We start from the raw sequence: 21328 nt of genomic DNA, 5'->3' as shown, positions 1-21328 counted from the left end.
AACCCCGCAGGAGGAGGCGGGCCTTGAGCGATCTCTAAAATGGGGAATGGTCTGATTTGGTGGCATGAAAGCCAAGGACGGTTGTTTCAGAGGGAGGAGGCGAAGAAGCTGGTGTGGGGTTGACATCGCCTTCCCCCATCGGGTGTCGCTGCCACCTCCACTTGGAGCAGCCACTGTCGTGCTTGCCTGGGCAAGCCTCGGTCAAGTTCTCGGCCACGGGCAGGAGAGCGGACACGGGCACTGAAGAAACTCCGGCTCCCCGCTGGGCCACCGCCCTGCTGTCCCCAGACCCCGGCTGGAGAAGCTCCCCGTGCGACCCCTGCTGGCTCCGGGACCCCACAGTGCATTCACCCCATCATTGTCACAGAGAGGTGGCCGCTGTCTACTAAAACAAACTCCCACTATTTCCAACCCTGGGAGAAGGCCTTTTCAACCAAGAAACACAAACCGTCAGAGATCCCTGATCCTTCAGTGGTGCCAACCACAGGCTGGTGTCATGACAAAGCTGTCGCCTGTCGGCCAGGCTGGGGCGCAGCTGGAGCAGCAGCTTGTTGGGATAGGTCCCGCGTCCTGTAGTCAGTCCCCATGACTGCGCCAAGTGCCTCCAGCCGTGGCCTTGGCCAGGCTACTGCTGTTTCAGTGGCCCACCTCACCCGGCTTCCGGAGAGACAGGCTGTATCCTCAAGGGCATCGCCGCCTGGACCCCTCCCCGAGTGCGCGCTGGAGCTTCCAGGGCCGAGCCCTGGCACCCCACCCCCTCCCCTGCTCACCCTCGCTTCCCGCCTCCCGCACCCTGCCCCACCGGCTCTCTGGCCTCACCTCCAGAACAGCCCAGGGTCAGACGGGTCCTCCCACCTCCGCCAGGGCCACCCCGCCCCCGACTTTAGATGGACTATCCAGGCCACCTACAAGCCAGCCCTCAGCCTCCAGGCCCTTGTCATTCTTACTAGGACTGGCACCTCTCTGCTCAGAGGCCCCCGGGGCGCCTTGCCCTCCTGGTAGAAGCCAGTCATGGAAATGGCTCGCAAGGCCCTGCGCAGCCTGTGCCGCCCTGCTCCCCACACTCTGCCTCAGCCACAGGGCCTCCTCACTGTCCCCACGCACGCCAGGCTCCGTCCTGCCCAGGGCCTTGGCACGGGCTGTGCCCTCTGCCCGTGGCTCCCTCCTCACGTTTCCTCATTTGTCACTCGAGTCACTTTCCCTCCCTGGTAACTCCTCGATGCAAAAGAGAGGACATGTAACCACTTATTCTTTGGGAGGCTGCGGTGGTGCCAGCTGTCACCTCTGCTGAGGAGGAAAGTGACTGCGCATCCTTGATGTCATGGTAGCTTAACGCCAATGCAGCAAAATCACCCAAAAGAGAGACGTCTACTTTTCATTTAAATAGCGTGGGGCTGGGGGAAAGGAACCATCTTCCCCACATCCTTCTTTTAACGCATGAGCCTATCATGTCAAGCAGTGGGCTGGGTGTTGGCCTCCGTCATCCAGGGTCCCTGGTCCAGTGCCCCTTCCAGCCCGCAGCCCCCAGAACCTGCCTCCCCCTGGCAGCCAAGGATAAATCCTCACGGGGCTTGGCTTCTGCCCTTGAGACGTTAGGCTCCTGGTCCCAGCTTCTCCTGCCCACAGAGGGGTCCCTCAGAAGCGGTACCCCGGGCTCCCTGGCCTCGGGGGGCAGAGAGAGGAGAAGCCTCCAGCTTCTGCACCCACATGCTGGGGTCCATTCGCTCTTCAGGACCCCATCTTCTCTGGCCAGTGTTTCCTGAGGCCTCTAAGATCCTGGGGGTGCAAATGTGGAGAGAGAAGCCAGGGACAAGGGAGGGCAGAAGGGATAGCCCCGAAGGCTCCAAGCCCTGAGCCAGAGCGGAACTGGGAGGGACAAGGGAGGTGCTGTGCCACCCGCGTCGTGAAAAGCACGTTTAAAGGAAGTTTGGAAAGGAAAGGTCTGAATGACTTAACAAGAAGTAAAAAGTACGATGTTCTTTTCCCAAAGGGACAACTGAAGAAGACGGGTCTCTTTTCAGGGGCCTTTCTTCTTTCAGGGGCCTTTCTTCTTTCCCACGACCTCGGGCCCACCTCACGGGGAGCCCTCCGCCCTCAGCAGCTGCCCCCATCCTGCACTGTCCCTTCAGGGCCGCCTTCCTGTCTCCCTGTTGTCACTGACTCTCATCGCCCTATTAGTGAGGGCCGTCCGCACCCTGGGGCTACAGGGTGGCTACGCACCCGGCACCCGCCCCTGCATGGAGACTCACAGCCCGGGGAAGAGGACACCGCAGGGCCACACATGGGCGCACTCGGGAGCAGGGTGGACCACAGACTGTGGGAGTCTTGGCCGTGACAGGAGGGTGGGGTGGCCCCTGCTTCAAACCCGGTCCTCAGAGAGGACGGCTCTGTGGCCGAGACCTCGCAGCAGGAGCAGCGCGTGGAGGGGACCGCTCCTGGTCCCCCCAGTGTCGAGGCAGCCCGTAGTTCTGGGCCTTCACTGCAGGCCCGACACACCTCACCCCTGCACGGCAAACCGCTCTCCACGCAGCCCCCCAAGACCCTGTCCTCGGCTCCCCGGTGCCAGGGTTCCCTATCTGGTCCCAGCCTCTGCCCGGCTTACCTCCTCCTCCCAAAAGCAGAACCCACCACCCAGCCCTCCCCGATGCCCCATCCTGCCTTTCTGTTAAAGGGCCTCTGTCCCGTAGTCCAGCGTGCCTGCCCCCTGCCTCTGAGACCCCCCTCATCCGCACCCGGGGCCGCCACCCCCCTGTCACTCGGCCCAAGGGGTGGAATGAAGGATCCTAAGAGGGGTTCATTTTAAAAAGGCCCAGGATATGTGGGGCTTAGACGAAATAAAATGGGCCGGCTGATGGCTGCCGAGGCGGGAGGTCCTCGCTGCCTCTCTGCTCGTTACACCTTTCCATAATAAAACCATTTTTTAAAAGGGAGACACAGGCCAACGTCCAGCTTATATGCTAAGTCTGCATGTGGCTAAGATGTGGCCAGGAGTGCAGTGGGGTACAGGCCATGTTGGGGGGTGCTGATGTCCCAGAGGAGACACTTCCTCTGGGTCTGGAAGGGTGCGGAGCCCCGCAGAGGAGTTGGGGCCAGCGGGGGCTCTGGACAGGAATGGTGGCTTGGACGGACCACCGCCCCCCTCGATCCTGGATCCTGCCTCCAGATTCTGCCCCAGGCCGGCCCCTGTGCACAGAGCCCCTGCCTGTCACCAAAGCCCGAGTGTAAGGCCATCTGTGCTCACACAGCGGGGCGGAAGACAACCTGACGCAGCCTTTGGGGCACTGTGCTCAGGGCTCCCAGAAGACGGGCCACCATCTGGTCCGCGTTGCTGCCTGTGGTGGGGCTCAGCTCTCTGTGGGGACCGCCTCAGCCCTTCCGAAGCGATGCTGACCTCTGGGGGGGCAGCGACGTCAGCTTTCGATTCTTTTCCCTGCCTTGGCCTGAGCACAAAGCCCTGCGCGCCAGCCTCTTGAGAGTTTTGCTCAGTTTCCACCTGCTCTGTCGGGGCTGTAGGAGGTGGCGGTTCGTCTCCGTCTTCGACCGCAGTGCTCACAGGCTGCGAGTTTTCTCGAATCTTCCTCCTCCTCTTGCCATCAGAACTGATCTCCATTCCGTAGGTTTAAGTGACATTTGGTGTCTCCACGGCGTGCAGGGCGTGTGGGTGTCTAGATGATTATGAAGACAGATTCTACGAGGTCTCTATCCTGCAGGTGTTTGTCAGTTAAGTCAAGGAGCCTGAAGACCAGGCTGGAAATTGAAGGAATAAAGAAGCAGGTGAAAAGAAGCGATTAACATGCCCTAACCCTACCATGCCCAGAATCTCTTGAACCCAAATCAGTGACAGTAGCCTTGAATTTCCTCATCGCTTAGCGGAGGAAAGCACGCGACCCTCTTAATGAGTCCACGTTGGCATTTTGGCGTTTGGGGGGGTTTTGACAAACGGAAACGTGTCTTTCTTTCTCCAGCTCCAGTGGCTGTTAGATAATTACGAGACCGCTGAAGGCGTCAGTCTCCCCCGAAGTTCTCTTTACAACCACTACCTTCGGCACTGCCAGGAGCACAAGCTGGACCCTGTGAATGCCGCCTCCTTCGGGAAGCTGATCCGCTCGGTGTTTATGGGCCTGCGGACGCGGCGGCTGGGCACCAGGTGGGTGGGGGGCGTGTCCAACAGCCCCCTCCACCCACCCGTCCTCCCTCCTCACTTACGCAGAAATCAAGCTCTTGGAGGACGCGCCTGCCCACACGTCCTGACTGGCACGCCTCTGGGTGAACTTGGAGTTGCCCCGAGCTGGCCAGGGCGGGCTGCCGGTTGTGGTCCGGTTCTCTGCTGCTGACCGCACATGCGGGTCCTCTTCAGCTCTCTCTCCTTGTTCGAAATTGTCCATAATAACGGGTTTTTTTAATAGCTGCCTCTAGGTTATGTGGGAGAGTTGGATTTACCATTTCGTGATGCTTTTTGCTATGCCTGGACCAGCCTGCCATGGCCTGCCCTTGGCCTACAGCAGCCGGGGAATGTCATGTGCCATAAATGTACCCCAGGCAATAACGCGAACACCCCCCTCAGCAGAAAAAAATGGCCACACTGTCTTCAGAGCAGGTGGCCAGCACGCACGTGGCTGTGACCTGCGGCGGGCCGGGCTCGGTGCCTGTGCTCGAGGAAGTCACGCGGAAGTGGGGGTCAGGGCACATTCAGGCACTCTCAGCCACCGGCGATCCCGTCCCCCACCGCCTTCGATCTTTGACAGACACCATCACACAGAACCTAGACACAGAACTGGGTTTCTCACTGCAGGACTTCTCAGAGCCTTTATCGCACCAAAATGCAAGAGGGGGACCTCTGACAGGGCAAGTCCCGTACAGAATTTCCTAAACCTCTCTGGCCACGGAACAGCCTGTGGGCATTTCCCCCACAGTCCAGGGGACACTGAACCCCAGGGCCCAAGGTACAGGCCAGGACAGCGCCTCCTGTCCGTCGGGATGTCCACAGAGAGCCAACCCCAGACGTTTGCTTTCCAGGGGCAACTCCAAGTATCACTACTACGGGATCCGTCTGAAGCCAGACTCACCCCTGAACCGGCTACAGGAGGACACCCAGTACATGGCCATGCGGCAGCAGCCCGTGCATCAGAAGCCGAGGTGGGTGACCAGGGCCGGGGCCGGCCTGAGGAGGGGCACGGGGCCTGGGTTCCACTAGGGGGAATGCAGGAGGGTGCTTGTCAAACATTAAATGCATCCATATGAGGGGACTCCCATCCCACGGTGGGAAAACGAGCCCCTAACCGCCTCGGTCCTGGGGGGCAAGGCATTCACCTCCAGGGGCATGAAGGGAGGCCAGCAGGACTCAGGGCTGAGGCTGCAATCTCACCCCACTGGCAGGGCTTCCAGAGCCTTCTTTTTAAAACGTTATTTAGAGCAGTTTTAGGTCACGACCAAATGGAGTAACAAGTACGGAGATTTACCGTATCCCTCTGCCCACACACGTGCACAGCCTCCCCCGCCATGGACCCCCCCGCCAGAGTGGTGCACTTGTTTCCACTGGACATGTCGTTATCACCCCGAGTCCATGGCTTACACAGGGTTCGTCCTGGTGTCCTGCATTCTGTGGGTTTGGACAAATGCGTAATGACGTGTGTCTGTCACATGTATCATGCAGAGTACTTTCACCGCCCTAAAAACCTTCTTTGCCCCTCATGATTCATCCCTCCTTTCCCCCTACCCCTGGGAACCCCTGATCTTTTTATCGTCCCCATAGTTTTGCCTTTTCCAGAATGTCATAGAGTTAGTATCACAGATCTTTTAATTTGTCAACTACTAGGAAAAAAAAAGAAACAGAACACTGAAAATAACCCAAGAAGCCAGGAGAAAGAAGCCTATAGATTTAAGTTGCTGCTTTTTCCTGACATTTTGCTCTGATGGCAAAAAGGCCTGGTTATTTTCTGGAATGTTCTCTACCATCACAAACCTACTCAATCTTTTAAGACAGGGCCCTGGAAACTTCTCTGTAAAAGGCCAGAGAGCAAATATCTGGGGCTTTGCAGGCCAGAGGTTCTGCGGTTGTAGCATTAGGGCCACCACAGATGATTCATAAATGAATGGGTGTGGCCATGTGCCAATAAAACTTTATTTACAAAACAAGCAGCAGAACTGGCCCTCGACAGCCAAAGTTTACCCTGGTTCAAGTGCCCACTAGAATGTCACCTCCCTGGCAGCCTCCTAGTGTCCCAGACCCCCTCTCCAGAGTCCGGGCTGCTCCGGGGTGGGGACCATGTCTCCTTCACGCCTGCATGGCACCTTCATGCCTCGGCCAGTCTACATGGCTCAGAACCCCATTTCAGCTGCTTTGAAGTGTCCCAGAGACTCCCAATCGTGTAGCCAATCATGGGAGTTGGAGGTCACGGAAGAGAGTCTCTGGAACATTCTCCGGGAGCCAACACATCGGAATGGAACCAGCAGTGCCCTTGACCCTCACCATCTGCAGACATGGACTCCATGGCTTCCCGTTGCCCAGTTTTGGCCCTTGCGAACTCCTGCGGATCTGTGTGTCAGCCAGTGTGCTATTTCAGGAGCCGCTACACGTTTCATGGCGACAGGCCTGTGCCATGTACACTTGGAACCACCCCCGAGTCGGGTGGCACACACACATCTCAGCGGCGTTTCTTCCTCCTCAGAGCCAGCCTGGCCCCACCTTCCACAAAGAAAGGCACCCCAGTTCTGGCCAGGACCCCCGCCCCACCCTTCCCACCACACCTGCCAACTTCCAGCATCCGTGTGGGTTCGGAGGGACCAGGCGCCCCAGGAAACCCTTCCCTTAGTCATCCTCGATTTGCTGCCCACACCAGCTATCCATTGCTTTCTGGCTCAGGGCAAAAGGACAGTCTCAGAATTTCCTCCAAGACCAAAGAATAGTAAGATATTTGTGATCTATGTAAAGAAGTTCACTTGTCTTCTAAGAGAGAAGTATTAGAATATTTATACACATATAAGCAACCGAGCATCCAACGGCAGATGAACGGATAAGCAAAGTGTGGTCTGTACACACAATGGGATAGGGTCCGGCCACAGGAGGAAGGACATTCTGACACGTGTGATAACATGCATGAACCTCAAAGCCACTATGCTGAGTGAAAGGAGCCAGGCACAGAAGGACAAACAGTATGTGATCCCACTCACAGGAGGTCCCCAGAGGAGTCAGATCCATAGGGACAGGAAGTAGACAGTGGAGCCAGGGGCCGGGGAAGGGGAGGGGAGTGAGTGTGTAATGGGGACAAAGGATCAGTTTGGGAAGATGGGAAAGTTCTGGAGGTAGATAGTGGGGCCGATGGCACAGCAATGCGCATGTGCTTAATGCCTCTGAGCCGTGTACTTAACAATAGTTAAAATGATAAATTTTTATGTGTATTTGACAATTATTTAAAAATTACACATACACACACACACGCACACACGCACGCATACACACACTCACTCCAAACTGCATCCTGCTCAGCCCTTTGCTCCTTCTGGGCAGTATTGCTGGGGCCTCATGGTGGTACATGTGTCCCCTGCCTAGGTACCGGCCTGCCCAAAAAACAGACAGCCTTGGGGACAGTGGCTCGCACAGCAGCCTGCACAGCACACCGGAGCAGGCCATGGCCGCCCAGAGCCAGCACCACCAGCAATACATAGGTGAGCGGTGAGCGCCCCCCACTGGGTGCCGTGAAAGCTCGGGTCCACTCGGGGGTGTCTGGTGCCTGTGGGCTTCAGCACCAGCAGCATCCAAAGGGTGCTTTGACAGTCTTCTAGATAAGCCTTCTTTGTGGCCTCCCTGAGATTTTAGAATACTCAGCATATGCCCCCAAAATTAATATATTAAGTGAAAATCAGAAAAATAAGTAAGTAAAATAAAATGCCCATCAGAGAGACGACCAGATGTCCTATTTTAAAACTGCTGGCTCTGGGACTTGGCTGCCCTCTTGGGTTCTCTTCCTTGGTTACCTGGAACATTTGGGGTGCTCGGGACCCCTAAAACTGGGTCTCTCACGGGGATAAGTGTCATAAGCATGCACACACTGAGACATGAGTGGCCTTGGTGTACCTTCAGTGTATTTTCTGAGCCTGAACGGAGCTCTCCTGTGTTGGGTCTTCTGGAGAGATGGTCAGGCCCAGGAAGTCACCACAGGGCCAGCCTTGACCCCAGACGCGCTGCCCTCACGCTGGGGTGATGAGAGCTCACTATGTCACCGGCCTGGGTGAAGTACTTTGTCTCTCAGCGTATTTCATGTTGCTTGGGGGAGGGGGAGTGATGATGCTGTCCCCATTCTGCACCAGAGGGAACTGAAGCTTACAGAAGCTGTGTGACTGCTCAGGGGAGCCAGGACGCCGCCCCAGGGCTGTCGAGCAGCCACTGGCACTTCGGGCCAGCGTCCCCCACCCGGGCTTCTGTGTGTGGACCTTCTGCTGGTTCGCCGACAGCGCTGTTTCTGTCTCCCCCAGATGTCTCCCACGTCTTCCCGGAGTTCCCAGCGCCAGACCTGGGCAGCACCTTGCTGCAGGAGAGCGTCTTGCCCCAGGACGTCAGGGCCCTGCAGCTGGCCTACCGGCGCCACTGTGAGGTGACAGCCCTCAGGGCCGCCCGGGGAGAGCCTGTGCCGGGCCGTGGGGCCTCAGTGGGCCACAGTGCCCTCCCAGGGCCCGGCACAAAGCCACGCATGCCCCCCAGGCCTGTCACTAGAACCACCAAACGCTCAAACATCCCCAGGTGTCCCTGACGATAGGAAGGAGACAGGAGTGGCCCCTGCTCCCTCTAGCCAAGCAGTAGATAGGATCCCGGCTTCCTGGAGGGCGCCCCTCTGTCCATCTCCATCCCCTCTGTGGTCTCTGGATTTTAGAAGACACCCCACCTGCAGCCCGTGTCACACCGCTTGCTCGGCACGTCCTGACAACGAGTGATCCGTGGACTTAGCCACACGCACATTCGTGGCTTAACCCACCGTTCTCACTCCCAGGCAACTTTAGATGTCGTGATGAACCTCCAGTTCCACTACATCGAGAAGCTGTGGCTTTCCTTCTGGAATTCTAAAGCCTCCTCCAGCGACGGCCCCACCTCTCTGCCAGCCAGGTGCCTGCCGTGTCCCCCCCAGACAGGCCCGATGACACCCAGCTGTGACCCACAGACAAATGCGTCAGCTTTCTGAGATTTGGTGCTCCCCCCACCCCAAAAATGTATGCTGTTTGTGTACTTCTAACAGCTGATTTGTAATTCCCATTGCCCGTTTCCTTGTTTCGAGTGAGTGATTTAGAGGTGACCGGGTGCTATCCCAGAGAAGTCACCTCAGCTGTAGCCACGAGGGACAGTGTGACCCACGTGGGGAATCTGAGGCAGGGCGGGCATGGGCACTGACTCCTGCACAGGTTGCGGCTCACCCTGTGCCCCCGTACCCCCACAGTGACGAGGACCCTGAAGCCGCCGTCCTCCCAAAGGACAAGCTGGTGTCTCTGTGCAAATGCGACCCCGTTCTCAAGTGGATGAGGAGCTGCGACCATATCCTCTACCAGGCCCTGGTAGAGATCCTCATCCCTGACGTGCTGCGGCCAGTGCCCAGTAAGCAGCCCCCTCACCGCCTCCTCTCCTCCCTGTCCCTGTGCCCGCGGCCACCCCGTCAGGTCCAGGGCAGATGTGGGGCGCCCAGAATCCAGGGAGAGCAGTGGCTCAGGCGCCCCGGAAGACGCTCACCCTTGCCTGCATGCTTTCCTTGTCACTGGCCCAGGGAGAGAAGGAGGGAGGGCCCAAGCGGTGGCTCCAGTGAGGACTGCCCAGCCTCTGGCCACTGCCTGCCCCTCCCCCCCAACTCCGGGCCTGGCGGGGCTCAGGGCTTCAGGCTGCTGCCCAGCGCTGTGAGGTTCCAGGTGACATCCCGTCTCTGGCGTGCCCAGAGGAGATTCTAGAAGATGGGGCCAAGGTCCCAGCACAGCCCTCTCCGTCCAGGCTGTGGTGGTGGCTGGAAGCCCTGGCACGTCTGAGTCGGGTTTTAAACCGTCTCCCTGGGTTGACCTGGTGCTGAGCCCAGCTCCCTCTCAACTCCTCGGCACTCCACACCACGGGCGGGTTCCACAGGCTTCCTTGCTGTCCACATGCGCTGCCGATGTGCTGGGGACCGTCCCAGGGCCTCCCGTGGCGGTGACAACACCCACCACCAGGGGGCGCCCGCCAGGCGGGCCCCTCCCTTCCAGGCTCTCCCGCCCGCTCCCAACATCCTGCCACCCTGCCAGACCCGAGGAAGGGCGAGGAAGCTGGGCACCCAGGCCTCGCCCTTAGTTATGGCAGAGGGCACCAGGTCGCGCCTGGCAGGTGGCCCACAGACACCTGTGTCCCCGCTCAGATATCCTACTCCCTCAGTGAGCTGTGCTGCTGCCTCTGTGCCAGCAGATGGGAGCAGCTTAACGACTGCGTTGCCCCGGCCCAGCCCGGCCCACAGCTGTTCAGCGTAGCAACTGAACGTCCGCGTAAAGGTCTGAGTTTGGGGCAGGTTTACTTTTACTTTTGGGAGATTTTCTTTAAGTCTTATTATTTGTTTCTTATTGTAAATCATCTCAAAATACATTTGAAAGTTAGTAGACTATATTTACCTACATGGGTGTCAGGATTTCCCAGGCTCAGCACTGGGCCTGGGTCACTCTCTGTGGGGCGTCCTGGGTGCTGTGGGGGCTGAGCCCCCGCCCACTCGATGCCAGGAGCACCGCTGTCGTGACAACCACAGAAGGCCCAGACTGGCCAGTGTCCCCTGGGGGCAGGCTCGCCCTAGGGGAGAACCAGATGAAAAGAGATGAGCGGTCTGGACAGGCCCTAACTTACCCAGGCCTCCCTCGCCGAGTGCCCTGGGCTCTCACCCTCCACTGCTGCCTGCCCAGGTAGCGTGGTATCTCACATTGCGTTTGCGCCTCTCACACTGGGCGCTGACCCTGGCACGCGGGCACAGCCTTTCCCACTGCTGACCCCGGCCCGCTCTCCCAGGCTCCCTGACGCAGGCCATCCGGAACTTCGCCAAGAGCCTGGAAGGCTGGCTGACCAACGCCATGAGCGACTTCCCACAACAGGTCGTCCAGACCAAGGTAACCGCGGGGTCGTGTGCCGGGAGGGGAGGGGGCCGTTCCAGGCTCGGAGGAGAAGGCCGCTGGGCCTGAGAGAGCTGGCTGCTCCTGTGTATCCCGAGGAAGGTGGTCCCCTCAGGAAGCCCTGAGGATGCGGTTGACGTGGGACGGGTGCTGGCAGGCAGAGGCATGACAGAGGATGCCATCTGATGTGACACATCTGGGTCAGTTCACAACAGACCTGTGCTCATCAGGGCAGGGGATTTAATCTGGCTTCACCCGTGCCACTGTAGTCTTGGCCACAAATCAGGGCTCAGCGTGGCGATCTGGCCCACGGGCGAGAGAGAGGACCCCCTGTAGAACCGTCCTCGTGAGCGTTTCTCAAGAAGCCGCAGCCGCTCACCGCGGAGGCCAGGTTCTGGGCAGCTGGTGTACCCGCCTCCAGTCTGGGATTGCTTGGTTACGCCGCCAACGTTGCCCCGCTGCGGTTGTCAACAATCACGATTCCCAGGCCACGCCCACGACTTCCCATCCCGCGGTGCCCAGGAGCCGCTACGCTTACCGACCCTTCGGAAAGCCGAAGGGATTGCGTTCTAACCGCCCATACTACGGCGTCTGCTGTAGGTGCCACGTGATGCGTTGGTGGCACCCGTGTCCTTCGCTGACTCGCACTCTTCCGGGCCCTGAGTCTGTCAGAAGGGTGGGTCCCTCTTCCTCGCCCCCTCCAAGGAGCGGTGAGAACCGCGTGTCCGGGAGCTGGGTGTCTGGGAGCCGGCGGCTCACCCTCCCGCGTGGGCCTTGGTCGCAGGTGGGCGTGGTCAGCGCCTTCGCGCAGACCCTGCGGAGGTACACGTCCCTCAACCACCTGGCGCAGGCGGCCCGCGCAGTCCTGCAGAACACCTCCCAGATCAACCAGATGCTCAGCGACCTCAACCGCGTGGACTTCGCCAACGTGCAGGTGACTTCCCAGCACGGTGCCCCCCCCACCCCGCCCCCCGCTCAGGGCCGGGCCGCAGAGCAAGGGCGACGTGCGCGTGCCCCCCAGCCTAACCCGCACCCCCAAAATGCAGCACGTAGCAAACCCAGCACGCACATTTCTGTTGCGTGAACCAGATTCAGGGGCAGTGTCCCCAGGGACCCCGGGCGTCACTCCCTGATCTCTCAGGTCACCCTGGCACCCAGGAACTGGCACTGTCGCTTTGGTTCATCTTCTCCAAACATGTGCCTTCCCGTTGCCACGGTCATGGTCCTTTCTCTGGGCTTAGAAGGGCGCGAGCGTCAGCAGATGGAGGCTGCTGCCCGGAGTTTATCCACTAAACAAACACATTCCAAGAGTGACCACTCAAAAGTAAGCCACCAGCAGGACATGGCGGAATCTGAGCTGTGGATCCAGGAAACCTGGATTTCAGTCCTTAGCATCTGGGGCAGCTTCCGTCTCTGCCCCGTGAAGTGGGCACGGACGCCACTTGGCTGCAGCTGGAAAAGGCCAGGGCGCGGAGGCGTGAGGTCTGGTGAGGTCTGGCCGGCAGCTGGTGCTCAGGGGTGGCTGCAGTCCGGGCCCTGTGCGCCCGCCCAAGGGGTTGGAGTGAGGGGCGGTCCCGACGCTCTGCCTGAGCCCGCCCGCGCCCCCTCAGGAGCAGGCCTCGTGGGTGTGCCAGTGCGAGGAGAGCGTGGTGCAGCGGCTGGAGCAGGACTTCAAGCTGACCCTGCAGCAGCAGAGCTCCCTGGACCAGTGGGCCCGCTGGCTGGACGACGTGGTCACGCAGGCCCTGAAGCAGCACGCGGGGAGCCCCAGCTTCCCCAAGGCCGCCCGGCAGTTCCTGCTGAAGTGGTCCTTCTACAGGTGGGTGTCCTTGATCGCGGGCCAGGGGCGGGGCTGGGGGCTCCGGGATCGTCCCGCTTTCAGTGTCCCCACCTGCGGGCCTCGTCCTGGTGGAGGCCCCCAGGGCCAGGCCCGAGGTCCTGTGGCCCAGAAGTAGGTGGCAGGGTTCCGCAGCCAGACATCACCGTCGGGCCTCCTGGAGAAACACAGTGGCTTGTGCTCCCTAGCAACACCCCACAGAGCGTCGGTAGAAGAAGTGGTTCCAAGGCATGACTCCCAGGACGAAAGCAGGAGAGCGGATGAGGGCAGATGGCGGATGAGAGCGAGGGTTGGGGAGACGGTGTGAGGTGGTCCGTTAGGGCAGTGAGCCAAACAGGAAGCAACCATCGGCCATTAGTCACTCACTGCCAAGTGTAAGCGGGAGGCAGAAATGGGCGTCAGTGCCCCTGTGGTCCATGTGTCCCCATGAAATGGTACCGGGCAAGGGTCAGGCGTGTCGGGGGTATATATTTTTTAAGTGTATTTGTAAATATATTATAGTCGATCATGATTATATACAAATATAGAACTAATTCTATGTGAATAAATGTGAAGAGATTATCTCAAGGAAGTGGCTCACGCAGTCGCAGAGGCTGGAAAGTCTGAGTTCCATGGGGCGGGCCGGCGGCGTGGAGGCCCTCGGGCGGGTGCTAACACAGCCGCCACAGTGGGACTTCCCCAGGGAAGGCTTGGGTTTGCTCTGAAGCCCTTTCAGCTGATTAGATGAGGCCCACCCATGATCCGGATGGTCATCGTCACTTAATGTCAACGGATGGTAGCTGTTCTAAGGCTGTCAGGCCGTGTGTGACCCAGCCCATCAGCCACCCCCACAAACACCCTCATGCGACACCTGACCGGCGTTTGAGTGAATAACTGCGTTTGAGTGAATAACTGAGTACTATAGTCGAGCCGAGCCAACACATAAAACTAACCATCACAGAAAGTAAGCATGAGAGAGAAAAATACGGAGAAAGAAAGAAAAATGTGAAAAAGAGAACTCATGGAAGAAAAATGAAAAGATCCAGAAGGGTCAATATCCAGCCGATAGGAATTTTTTTAAGAGAGAAAATGGAGGGAAAGAAAACAATAAAAACAATCAAGACGCTATCTCAGAACTGGGGGGTGCCGAGTCGAAGAAGCCGCCAGGTTCCCAGCACTGTGAGTGAGCCCCTCCCCCAAAGAGCCTCCCTGTGACATTTCAGAGCAGCAAGGTCAGGAGACAGGCAGAAAGGCTTCCGAGAGAAAGCGACGGGCCAGTTGAAGGCCTGGGAACCAGGACAGTATCTCCCAACTGAACTTGAATGCACAATCCAGACGGCAGATGAGCAACGTCTTCAGGATTCTCAAGGAAAACCATGTCCGAGCCGCAATTCTAGCCGTGTAGACGGGAGCCGAGAACCAGGCTCCAGGAGGCACACGGCCCAGAAAATAGGGACCATGCTCGCTGAGAGCAGCCCTGCTGTCAGCTGGTGACAAATCCGTGGAAAGCTGAGCACTTTTTAAGGAGGCAGTTAGCCCAGGAAAGTGCTGGCCGTTCTAAGGCTGTCAGGCCGTGTGCGACCCAGCCCATCAGCCAGCCGTGGCCAGCGGATCAGATCACCCTCCTCCTGCTCGTACGAATAACATTTTACCGCCACTCGGCCATACTCATTCGTTCAGGACTCTTGGCGGAGTTGAGAAGTGTGACCATGTGGCCACGAAGCTGAAAATATTTACTGTCTGGGTCTCAGCCAGCCGCCAGAGACTCCGTCCTCGCCTCTACCCTGGCCTCACCGCCTCGGGGCCTTTGCACTGCCCACCCCGCCGCCTGCGACAGCCTTCCCCAGCGAGCCCTCTGGCCCATCGCCATCAGAGTGCCCCCAGAGCTCCCTAATTAACACGCCCCTCTCCATCCTCTGTCCCCCACACCCTGCTTTATCTCACAGCCCCTGTCACCTCGCTCTCTGTTTGCCCATCTGCTGTGTGTCTCCTCAGTGACCAAGCACACTCCCCGAGAGCCGGGACGTTGCTTTTGTCCACTGCTGTGTCCCCAGCATCTAACTGTTGGTTGAGCGAATGAACCAGGAAGGAAGAATGAGCCCCACGTACCACGTGGCTCAGCCACGAACGTAACACCCCATTGCCCCAAAACAGAACACCGGTTTAGCCCAAAAAATGACGAAGCAACGTCGAGGTGATGGACGAGGAGAGGGGTGTGCCTCTGCGTCCGCGGGCACGGAGATGCCGTCTGGAGGCCCAATCTGTCCCCAGGTGGGAAGCCACAGGGAGAGTCAGGACCTGCGGAACGAAGAGCAACAGGATGCACCGCACCATAGAAACGTGGGAATGAGGACGAGAACGCAGCCGGGAGTTGAAAGGGGTCACCGCCTCCATGGGGTGCGTGGCTCTTCTCCATAAGGCCCGAAACACCGTCTGACTTTGTTTCATTAGGTTTAAGGGACTCATTTCTGTGGAACCCACCAGAAAACTGAACAAGCGGGCAGGGCCTTGGCGTGGGACCGCCAAGCTCGGGCCGAGCTTCTCTGGGTGCAGGCCTATGGATGCTCCTCCCGGGGAAGCCGCATGCCACGTGGAGAACCCGGAACATTCTGAGACCGTGGAGGCGGCACAGAAGAGCAAGCGAGCCCGCGCCAGCCCAGACACCGGGCCCGGGGTGGCGAGTGCAGAGTCCCGCGCCCGATCTGCGGGGTCAGGGTATGGGGGCCTTCAGTGAAAGGGGGCCGGAACTGAGCTGGGCGGGCCGCAGAGGTGCCAGGGGACCCGAACAGAGTGCCGGCAAACAGCGTTTAAATTGCCTGGATGTCAGCAGTGTCCAGCCATGTGTGACCCCGCGGCTGGCAGACAGCGTCCAGGAGAAGGGAGCTGATGCAGTGTCAAAGCGAGCAGAAGCTTCAGGGGCAGGGGAGGCGATGCGGGACGGGCAGGGGCGACAGCCTCCTTCCCAGGGCCCGCAGGTCACGTTCGCCACTCTGCCTTTAGGGGGGTGGCCATACAGAACCGAAGAAGCTGCTAAAGAGAACATGTCACGAACCATGGGCCCTTTTGCTCTGTCCCTTACTCACAGCCTTTGGGTTCATGAACGTTCTCCAAGTGACCTCTGCTTTCGAAAAGGACACTTCGGACATGCACGGTCACCGCCCGGGTTCCCTCCGTGGTTGTCAGCTGTCTTTACTGACGCACCTGCAGCCCCACTGTTACTACGAAAGTTCTAGACATTAAAATTTCCAAACGTTTATTTGAGCAAACATCAGTTCACATCGGGCAGTGCCAAACCCAATGTGATTGAGAGCCTCCAGGGACAGAAGCGAGGGACAGCAGAGACATGATTTAATTGGCTAAACAAAGCAGGGAATAGTTCAAGTGATAGTTTTCTTGGCACATGGCACACGACATGTAAATGAACGGGCATGGCTGTGTGCCAATAAAACTTTATTTATAGACCTCTGAAAGGTGGATTTCAGGTACTTTTCATGGGTCACCAAATATAATTCTTTTAACATTTTTCCCAACCATTTAAAATGTAAACCATCCATACCTTGCAGGTTCCACAAAAACAGGTGGCAGACTGGGTGTGGGCTGCTTTGAGCTGTAGTTTGCCATTTCACATTTTGATGAAAGAGGTTAAAGCACCCTGAAATTCTGCCTTGTTTTTAGGTGCCTACACTGACTGGGGAGGGGTGGGAGTGGGGGCACCTGAAGGCTGGGAAGGCAGCGAGGAGCGGGGGGGTCAGTAACGGCCAGGATGACCCCCTTACCACAGGTGGTCTCCAGGGCCGGTGTTTGTTTGCAGCGGCCTCTTCTGAGAGCCACTGCTGCGGTCCACCCCCCATCCGCCTGTCCCCACTTCAGTCACCGGGACACGGGGGTGGTCTTGGCAGCTGGCAGGCCCCTCGTGGGCCTAAGGGGTCCCCGCACAGCCTCAGAGCCGAAGAAGAGCCTAAGAGCCTGGCTCCCCTGCCCGCGGGGAGCCCGTGCCCTCCGGAAGGGGCCCAGCCTGTCTGCCCGTCCCCCAGCTCCATGGTGATCCGTGACCTGACCCTGCGCAGCGCGGCCAGCTTCGGCTCCTTCCACCTCATCCGCCTGCTGTATGACGAGTACATGTTCTACCTGGTGGAGCACCGCGTCGCCGAGGCCACCGGAGAGACGCCCATCGCCGTCATGGGGGAGGTGAGGCACCCCGCCCCGGGGACTGCGGTGGGGGCCACAGGGCGGCGGGCCGGGGTGCAGGAGAAAGCGAGGCACACGGAGCATAGTGGGCCTGCGGGCCCGGACAGAGGGACAGAGCTCTCTGCTGGAGCCCGCAGGCCGGGGTGCGCGTCCTCGCCCCTCTGCCACCTACTCACCGTGACCCCGGGCAGGGCTTCCCGCCTCTGAAATGCCCCAGGGGGGTTTTAACTGTGGTAAAATAGATATTACAGGATTTGCCATTTTAACCATTTTCAGGTGAACAATTCGGTGGCATTTGGTACATTCGCAGTATTGTGCAGCTGCCATCTCTAATTCTGGAACATTCCACCATCCCCAAAGAGAAACCTGGTCCCCAGTAGTCACTCCCATTCCCCCTTCCCCAGCCCGACACCCACTCACCCACTCTCTGTCTCGGTGGACGCGCCCGTTCTGGACATGTCCCATTCATGGAATCACACACGTGTGGCCCCTGCGTCTGGCGCCTCTCAGGGTGTGTGTTCAGGGTCCGTCAGCGTGTGTTCAGGGTCCGTCGGCGCGGTGGCCGGTATCGGTGGCCGAGTGCGCTCTGCTGCGTGGACAGCCAGCATTTTGCTCCCCCATCGCCCACCGCTGAGCATTCAGGCCGTTTCCGCCTGTGGCTGCGCTGGACGTGGGTGCACGGGTTTTGCTGAAGTGTCTATCTCCAGTTCCTCTGGGGCACATGGCGTTGTTTTGAGAAGGAAATGAGCTGATGCCTATAAGGCTTTTGGTACATAACAAGCCCTTGATAAATGCCAGCTATTCCTTCACCGTCACTGATCGGAGGCCGCAGCCCCTGTCCCCTTGCTGGTGTGAGCAGTCACACCCCCTCGACCCTCCAGCAGCTCCCAGATACGGCCCAGAAAGTGTCAGAGGGGACACCCGGCAGAGGAGCCACTTCTCATGACAGAACGTTCAAAGCAAAAGCTCGTTTAACTCCGGGCAGAGGATGTTGCTTATGGTCACCGGGACCCGCGCTGCGGAGGCCCTGACCCTGGGCTTCTTTCTTTCAGTTCAACGACCTTGCCTCCCTGTCGCTGACGCTGCTGGACAAAGGTGCGTGTGGCGGCGGCTTACCCACGAGCCTCTCCCTTGGCCTGGTGGGAACTGTGGCAGCTCCCCGGGCGGGCTGAGAGAAGGGGTGCCACCTGGGCAGCAGCGGGTGTCCCAGGAATGCCGCCGCAGGACTAGCCCCAGCTGGAGCTCAGAGGAGCTGTCCCGCCCCCTCCTGCTCGCGTGTGGCCCCTCGGGGCAATATTTGATCTCGATCCCCGGGCACCCCCACACCAGGCCCCCACAGCCAGGAAGGGGTGGGAAGGGAGTCTGGAGGAGGAGCTGGGCAGGCGGGGCAGAGAGCCTCCACCCCCAGCCTGTGCCTTGCCCCACAAGGGTAGAGGGGACAAGGCACCAAGGCAGAAGCTGCCAGGCACGTGACCCAGGCACACGGGCACTGGTCAAGGGAGGTCACGGGTAGAAAGGCCAGGGACGACCAGGCCGGGGCCTGTACACACCCAGGCACCTCTCTGAGGGGCACGTCTCTTCCCTCCCTCCCGTGGCCCCACCCGCCTCTTGTTCCCAACGTTGACCCCACAGATGACATCGGTGAAGACCGGAGCGGCGAGGCCGACGGGGAAGCCAGCGGCCTGGGCGAGCCCCTGGTGAAGCGTGAGCGCAGCGACCCGAACCCCTCCCTGCAGGGCGTCTAGCGCGGCGGCCCTCCCCGGGCCCGCCGGCCTCCTCCGCCCACCACGACCGTGCCTCTTACCGAAGTGACCTTGACTCCGACTCACGGGGTCCAGGGTCGGCGTGCCCCAAGGGACATGCCATTCCTCCAGAAGAACAGCTGTCCACCAGGGCCACAGGCCACGCCTGCTTCTGCGTGCCCAAGGGCTCCCCTGCGCCGCCCGGGTGTCTTCCTCCTGACCGTCCCTGTCCTCCCGCCTGCTGGACTGTGACCTTCCATCGGAGTCCATGCATCCTGTCCAGAGCTGCCAGCGCCATGCTGAGTGGGCCGGCACAGCGTTGGGCTTCTCCGCCATTCAGCCGGTCCGGTTTTCACCATGATTTTTAACACTGGCAGATCCGGGGAAGGAGGTGTGTCCGGCAGCTGTGTCCACGGAGCCCCCACCCGGGTGCCCCTGTGGTGGGGAAGGCCCGGCTCTGCTCTGCACTCCGTGGCCTCTTCTGTCCTGCTCCGTGCTCTAGACACCAAAGGTTCCCAGAGTGTGTCTCTTGACGGGGGGATAGCCCACCACCCCACATGGCAAAAAGTAAGTCATGGAAACAGGCCCGCTCATGTCTTTAGAGTCAACGCCAGAAATGTCATCAGCAACGGGAAGGACTGCGGTTCCGTCCAAGGTCACAGCCAACGTGAAGCCACAGTGCTAGATCTGGAACCGTCTGTTCCAAGGGGCGGGGTGGTCAGCATGTCAGCGGCACCTGCAGGGGCAGCCACCCCGCTAGGTCTGCACAAACAGCCGTGCCTGCAGCCCGCTCCATGGAATCTTCCAGAAAGCCTGCCTTGGAACCGGCAATGCTGGAGCCCTTGGATTGGCAGTTCCCATCTTGACTGCTCAAAGTTGAGATTCTTCTCTGGGGACAAACAGATCCCAAGGACTGGCACAGCCCTGAACTGGAAACTGCAGATCTGTGTCCATCAAAACACGTCGCCCTTGGTCAGCTCCGTGCAAGACTCTGTCCCAAAAGCAACTGCAAAGAAGGAAGACGAACCTCTGGCCTGGGGAGCGCCATCTTATGAAATGCAATAGTTTCTCTTTTTGGAAATGTGTTTATACCGATAGTTTTGTGCTCCAATTGTTATTAGAACGTTTCGTATGAATGTGTATATCGCAGTATATTTGGTTCCCGATATTTTTTTCTCATTCACGCAGAAGGTACTTAAGTTAAACTCACACGGCCTTTAAAACCCTTCCTTCCCGTCAAGAGGAGTGCTCTGCACGCCCCGGCCCTCGCCAGGGGTGCAGGGAGGTGTGGGGGAGGACAAGAAAGACACTCTGATTCTAGAAACCAAAAGTCTGTGATGGCCACAGTGTTTGTCTGGTCTCAGAGTTCAAGACTTAGGTGAAATCAGACCGAAAGAATGTCTTCACGCGTCTCCTGCTGGGAGGCATCGGAGTTCACGGTCCGTGGACTGTGACGGCCCGCCGTCGCTTCCGCCCGCGTGCCGGCCGGGTCTGCCTTACGCTCTGTCTGGTCCTTTGCAGGATTCCACAAGGAAGACTACAAATGACAGTAAATGCACGAGCCTTCCAAGCCTGTTCTCGTTTTTTGTTGCAATAAACACATTGAACGTGCCCGTTTGGGGGTCACAGTCCACACTCCAGCCACGCACACTCCCCCGCAAGGTGGCCCTGGAGGGTGCGGCCCTCCCTCCCGGCGGGGCCCCTGGCACTGTCCTCCCAGCTCTCTGGGGATCCTTTGAGAAGGACCAGATCCCTCAGGCTTCGTTTAGCAAGGCCAACCCCAGGACACAGATGGCCAGAAACAATTCTCAGATGGTCGAGGCCCTTTGTAAACAGCCTAGGCTCATTCAGATATGACAGAAGAAAGCCATGCTCCAGCCACCGATGCGACCCACCAAGTGTTAGGGGTTTACCCTGTAGAGTCTGCGGGGGGGAGGGTGGAGGCCAGACTCCAGAGTCCCCTAAGAACCAGGGCTTGAGCTTGTGCCCAAATCGTAGATCCCTGGGCCCTACCTGCGAGAGCCTGCCTTGTGGGACTGGGGCGGGGGTGGGGCATCCATATTGTTGTGACCACCCCCTCCATAGGGCTTCGAAGAACGACAAGGTTTCCAGTCAGCCGCTCCTAAAAGCTACTTCTCACTGCCAGGCCAGTGCCCCGCATGCCCCCAGCACAAACCAATCTGTCTTAGGAAGAGGCCCTGGGGCCCCCCAGGTGACACTAAAATCGGTGTCACTTCCCTGGGCTGAGAACTCCAGGGCCTATACTTGGCTTAATACTCTGCGTCGCCATTTTAAAATTCTCACTAATTTTTGAACAAAGAACCTGTGTTTTCATTTTGCACTGAGCCCCCAAATTCGGTGCCCGGTCCTGGGGAACTCCCCCGGGGCTCTGACTCTGCTGGCTCCCTGCCAGGCTCGCGGAACCCAGGTCACTCTGACCCTCTGCGGTTCCCGATTTCAGCCCCCACCAACTCCTCGGAGAGCCAGGCCG

General features: G+C 59.0%; 1 protein-coding gene across 1 annotated transcript in view; it reads left to right on the top strand.

Moving 5' to 3' along the window:
• RFX2 (regulatory factor X2) overlaps nucleotides 1-20407 on the top strand; it is an 84066-nt gene extending 63659 nt beyond the window's left edge. The window contains exons 7-18 of the mRNA XM_039878553.1: nucleotides 3966-4147; nucleotides 5017-5136; nucleotides 7550-7665; nucleotides 8473-8591; nucleotides 8985-9097; nucleotides 9426-9580; nucleotides 10991-11088; nucleotides 11876-12025; nucleotides 12702-12910; nucleotides 16942-17095; nucleotides 18148-18190; nucleotides 18728-20407. Of these exons, the coding sequence (XP_039734487.1) occupies nucleotides 3966-4147; nucleotides 5017-5136; nucleotides 7550-7665; nucleotides 8473-8591; nucleotides 8985-9097; nucleotides 9426-9580; nucleotides 10991-11088; nucleotides 11876-12025; nucleotides 12702-12910; nucleotides 16942-17095; nucleotides 18148-18190; nucleotides 18728-18840 (1572 nt within the window). The 3' untranslated portion in view covers nucleotides 18841-20407. The remainder of the gene's footprint in view (nucleotides 1-3965; nucleotides 4148-5016; nucleotides 5137-7549; nucleotides 7666-8472; nucleotides 8592-8984; nucleotides 9098-9425; nucleotides 9581-10990; nucleotides 11089-11875; nucleotides 12026-12701; nucleotides 12911-16941; nucleotides 17096-18147; nucleotides 18191-18727) is intronic.
• Nucleotides 20408-21328: the final 921 nt, after the last annotated feature.

This window comes from Pteropus medius, unplaced genomic scaffold, assembly GCF_902729225.1.
Source record: "Pteropus medius unplaced genomic scaffold, Ma_sr-lr_union100, whole genome shotgun sequence".
NCBI classification, from domain to species: domain Eukaryota; kingdom Metazoa; phylum Chordata; class Mammalia; order Chiroptera; family Pteropodidae; genus Pteropus; species Pteropus medius.
Note: the sequence above shows the minus strand (reverse complement) of the source record. Positions and strands in the feature narration are given on the sequence as shown.